Below are 5458 nucleotides of genomic sequence, written 5' to 3' on the forward strand. Positions count from 1 at the left end.
CCTCGTCTGTGAGAGTACTATCCACCACCACCTCTCTAGCCTCGACCGCGATAGTCCCTAACATAGCTGTGATATGAGTAGGAAAAACCCAGACCGACTGCCCAATAAACTTAGATACCCGTGCATCTAGATGTACGTGAGAATCACATCTATACCCCTCCGCGAAATCATCATAAAGAAGACCCGGAGGATGCCATAGATCAGTCCAAAAATGGGTATCATGACCATCCCCCAGAGAAGTGCAAATGAGTCGCTGAGCCGTCGGCCTGTTGGCGAGAATCCGACACCAACACCAAGAACTTCTACTCGAAGCCGATGAAGTCCAGAAGTGCTGATCTTTGATGAGATTATTTATTTTTATTTTTTGCATTGATGAGCTTAGGATTAAAGGGCCATACCCTGAACAGCAAAAACAAAGCTAAAAAGCAACAAAGGAACTAAAAAGGAAACAACAACTATTAAGTCCATGACTTTCTCATTCTAATTCTACCCTCTCTATCTTCTTTGATAAGATTCTCTAACTCAGGAGGCATGCTATTGGCATACAGGATTAACTCAGCAGCAGGCTTCATCTTAGCAAGGAAGTCTGCACTCTGATTCACTTCCCTGACTACATGCTTCACATGACATTCCTTGAACCCAAACCACAGCTTCTTAATGCTCATCCACACAGGCCAAGCTATCCAAGGAGGCAACTTCTCAAAATCAGAAAGCAGAGAGACCACAACCAAAGAATCAGTTGCCACCCACACATAATCACTATGCACTTGCTTAGCCAACCTCAGCCCCAACTCAATTCCTTGAAGCTCATGAACAAGAATGGAAGTTGGGACAACAGCAGGAGCTCCCATTAGAAGAGCAACACCCAAGTCATTCCTCACAATAGCTCCAAACCCAGCTGAACCAGCATCAAGGGATCCATCTGAACTTACTAGAACCCAACCAGGGGGAGGAGGAGACCATTTATAACCCCTGACTTTAGGCTTAGATAAGCTAACATTCAAATTCAGCCTCTCAACAGCAGCAAAATTCTGCATATTGTCTTCTATCCTCCCCTTCCAAGCAGTAGATTTGATTCTAACTTCATCCCAAATAATAGTAGCTAAGGCAGCAGGACAGAGAGACTTCTGCCTGAACACTCTATTGTTCCTTTCTTGCCAAATATGGTAAATGATTGCATTAAACACCAGCCTACCAACTTTAGCCAGGACAAACTCACCATGAAAGTGTCTACTTCACCAATGAACTGCATCCTGAAAAGAAGTAAACCCAGCCCAAACAAACCCAAGATCAGCAAGGAGCCTGTGCCAGAGGTCTTGAGCAAAGCTGCAGCTGGAAAATAGATGGCTTTCAGTCTCAATGCTAAGGCCACATATATACCACAAGAATCATCAATCTGCATTCCCCAAGAGCTAAATCTGCCCTAGTTTTCAGCCCATTATTGAGAGCAAGCCAAGCAATGAAGCTATGCTTAGGCACATATTGAGAATACCAAACAATATAGTGCCAACCTACAGTTTGGCTCCTAGGCCTAATAGCTTCATAGGTATACTTAAGAGTGTAAACCCCATGAGAGCTCACTCTCCAAACCTTCCTATCCTGATTCAAGCTGTGCACAGCCACCTCATGAAGTCTAGAGAACACTGTATTAAGATCAGGCTGAAGGAACCCAAGCACATACCAAGCTCCATCCCTAAGAAACCCTGCAACTTTAGTGTTGATGCTGAGGAAAGAACTATATCTGTGCTGCTCTTAAAAAAAACTCATATAACACCCCAAGAGGATGCCAGTGATCAGTCCAGAACAGAGTGTCTTCACCATTCCCAAATAATATGGAGCAAAAAAAATCTGAGCCTTAGACCTACCAGCAAGAATTTTCCTCCAGCACCAAGAACAATCTTTTGGTGCATCCATGGTCCAAAAGGCTTTATCTCTAATAAGATGCTTTTGGACCCACTGAACCCAAAGAGTGTTCTTGTTGGTGACAACCTCCCAAATATGCCTCATGTTTATGGCCTGATTAAGCACTTCAATATTTCTCACCCCAAGACCACCTTCAATCTTAGGCAAACAGACCAACTTCCAATTGACATTGGCTCTTTTAGAGCCTAAGTCAATCCCAGTCCAAAGGAATTTACTAAAAATTTTATTGTTTTCATTGTAAACCCTTTTAGGTAAGACAAACACAGAGAGCCAGAATATCATCATACTGTTCAAAACCACATTCACCAAAAGAAGTCTGCCAGCAAAGGTTAAAACCCTAGCTTTCCAGGATTGAACCCTTCTTAATATCCTCTGAATCAAGGGTAAACAATCAGTGTAAGACAACCTAGTGGACAGAAGAGGCAAGCCAAGATACCTGATAGGCAGAGCCCCTTCCTGGAACCCTAAGATCCCCAGCAAATCCACCTTTAGCTGCTCCCCTACTCCAGCCAAAAAGACAGAGCTTTTATTACAGTTGGCAGCCAACCCAGTGCCCAAGAGCAAGCCATCCAGAACTCTTTTCAGAGCAACTGCAGAAGTAGCATCTCCCTTCATGAAAACCATAAGGTCATCTGCAAAACAAAGATGAGTAACAACAAGATTTTTACATTTAGGATGCAATTGAAATTCACCAACCACCCTCTCTTTATGAATAAGAGCAGCAAACACTTCCATCACCATCACAAACAAGTAAGGTGAGAGAGGACAGCCTTGTCTTAGCCCTCTGTGACCTTCAAAGTACCCATTAGCAGCCCCATTCACAATGATAGAGAACTTAGGTGTGGTAACACAAGCTTCTACCCACTGAATGAACACCTCAGGAAGCTTGAACTTCTTAAGGATCTTCAAAAGAGCTGACCACCTAACTGTATCATAGGCCTTCTGAAGATCAATTTTAACTGCACCCCTAGGAGGACCATCCTTCCTACCATATGCCCTTACTAGCTCATGAGCTAGCATGATATTATCTTGAATGGTCTCCCAGAGATAAAGGCAGATTGATTGCCACTCGCTAAAGTATCAACCACCTTCTTAAGCCTAACAGTAAGAATCTTAGTTATGGTCTTATATATCACATTGCAGCAAGCTATAGGTCTAAAATCACCCATAGAGTTCACATTTGGTACTTTAGGCACCAGAGAAACAAAAGTAGCATTCACTTCTCCCAACAATTTGCTAGACTTGAAGAAGCTGCTAATGGCTTTAGAGAAATCATTACCTACTATAGCCCAGCACCTCTTAAAGAAATAGGAGGAGAAGCCATCAGGCCCAGGAGCCTTGTCTGACCCAATAGTAGAAAGAGCAAACACTATTCATCCCTAGTGACAGGCCCAGCTAAGTCCTGCTCACAATCAGGAAGAAGAATGTTAGCAAACTCAAGGGAATCCAAAATATCATCCTCTCTCTCCCCCCCTTCTGAGTAGCCAAAGAAGGATTGATAGAAACCCACACATTCCTGCACAATATCATGCTGATCCTCAAGGACCACACCCTCACCATTAGTCAATTTAAAGATACTATTCTTGGCCTTCCTTTCTCTAATAGTGCTGTGAAAGAACTTGGTATTAGCATCATCATCATTCAACCATTGAACCCTAGCCTTTTGCCTTAACATGAAAGCCTCAGCCCCTGCCAGATGGGTATAAGAAGCAACAGCCTGCCTCTCAAGTCTTCTAATTTCAACACTCTGAGGTTGGTCATGGAGCTGGTCCTGAAACTACTCTACAACTTTCTTAGCTGATGCAACCTGACCAGCCATATTAGAGAACTTGGCTACTGGTAGGCCTATTCCCGCAAGTATACGAGGTCAAGTTATAGTATGTTAGTAAATCGGGAAATCGTCCCAAGGAATAAGTAGGTAACTTCGAATATTGACGGCGAGTTTAGCCCAATAATCAAAATGTCAATAACTACTTAGACTAAAACACACACACACACCCCACTCATAAATTTGATAATTGATTTGCAAGAAATAAGAAAATAAATAAAACTAAACTATCTAAGAGAGGTGAGAAGATATCTAAGATTATAAAATCCACCGCACAATTTCACTTTATAAAACAAGCACTTAATTACTTAAATCTCTTTTGTATTTACTCGGGATGATATTCTAGATAAAGCAATTTTATAATTACTAATTCTAATTGTCTACCTTATAGAGATTCGAATTGCTTAACTATTATTCATCATCTAAAAAGCATACTCCATTTAACAACTTAACGAAAGTATGGAATATTTAATTATGAGGCATGAGTAATGGAAAGAAAATCCAATCCATATAGATAAACAATCAATAGACATTAAAGCACATCAAAGGATTTAATTAATCAAGACAAGTATTAGAAAGATCCAAAATGGGTTTCATTTATAACCTTAGATTGCTAAGTTAACTATACATGGAATCTAGAGTAACATTCATTGACATTGCAAAATAAATGAAAATACTAAGAAATTAATGGAAAGAAATCACCAAGAATGTTCAAATTCCATATTCCCATGTATCTTCATTTTATCAGAGATTTGCTCCATTTGTGCTCAAGAATTTTACTCCAAGAAATCCAAGTAATAGCTATTTTATTGCACCCAAATAAGAAAAAGAAAGAGAAAGATGAAATTAGATGTAGAAAGAAATTGGAAAGAGGAGATGAAAGGGGATAAAGATGATAGAAGAATATGGAAGAAAGGAGGAGATGACTACTAATGGAAGAATAATAGTGGTAGAGAGAAAGTAGTAGTAATAGTAGAGAAAGATGGAAAAAGAATGGAAAAAATGGATTTGGTAGAAGAGAAAATAGGTTGGAGAAAAAAATAGGTTCTTGGAGATTGAGAGGATGATTTTAGGGTTAGAGAAAGAAAAGTAGAGAAAGAGAAGGTAAGGGAATAGAGAAGAGGGATTGAGAGGGTTTTCAAGTTTAAGTTTTAATGGAGGAGCAAGTGCTATTATATAGGGTTAGGACTTTGGTTGGGTTAAATGGTAAAAAGGATTAAAGAGAAGGTTATATTTGGAATTATGGGGGTTTAAAATATAAAAAACCCTAAAGCACTAATGACCCGGCGGCTAGGGTTTGCTGGGTTCGAATTCAGATGCTAGGGTGTAAAAGGGATCATGATATAAAGTTGAGAGAGACACAGCAGCCGTCGGATGGAGGATCTCACGGATCTGGAGTGTTCCAGGAGAGACACGTGTAAGGAGCATGTTTTCTAAGTTGCTTCGGGCAGCACGGGACAGGAATAACGGAAGGGACACACAGCAACCGTTAGATCTTGATAACGCGGGAGCGAGCCGTCAGGATTAAAACGTTGGATCGGGACTATGAGACTAAATTGCTACGCGCTACACTGGATCCGGCCTATAAGGTTCATTTCGCTGCTGAGCGTGAATACGAATATTGGATGATCCAACCTCCGTACCACGACACGTGTCTGTCGGTATACCGGGCGACAGAGTTCTTCCCGACAGTGTCCCGAAACTTGA

At 41.0% G+C, this 5458-nt stretch overlaps 1 protein-coding gene across 1 annotated transcript; it reads right to left on the minus strand.

The window, feature by feature from the left end:
• Positions 1-458: 458 nt before the first annotated feature.
• LOC147567771 (uncharacterized) lies at positions 459-2943 on the minus strand. Its single transcript, XM_086658037.1, has 4 exons — positions 1866-2943; positions 1516-1751; positions 1220-1396; positions 459-1055 (listed from the first exon to the last, which is right to left on the minus strand). Exons 1-4 carry the CDS (start codon positions 2941-2943, stop codon positions 459-461), a joined length of 2088 nt encoding a protein of 695 aa, XP_086514163.1.
• Between the last annotated feature and the right edge of the window lie 2515 nt (positions 2944-5458).

The sequence above is a fragment of the Eschscholzia californica genome, unplaced genomic scaffold (assembly GCF_041429995.1).
Source record: "Eschscholzia californica isolate CP2 unplaced genomic scaffold, dmEscCali1.0.p SCAF_1, whole genome shotgun sequence".
Lineage (NCBI taxonomy): Eukaryota > Viridiplantae > Streptophyta > Magnoliopsida > Ranunculales > Papaveraceae > Eschscholzia > Eschscholzia californica.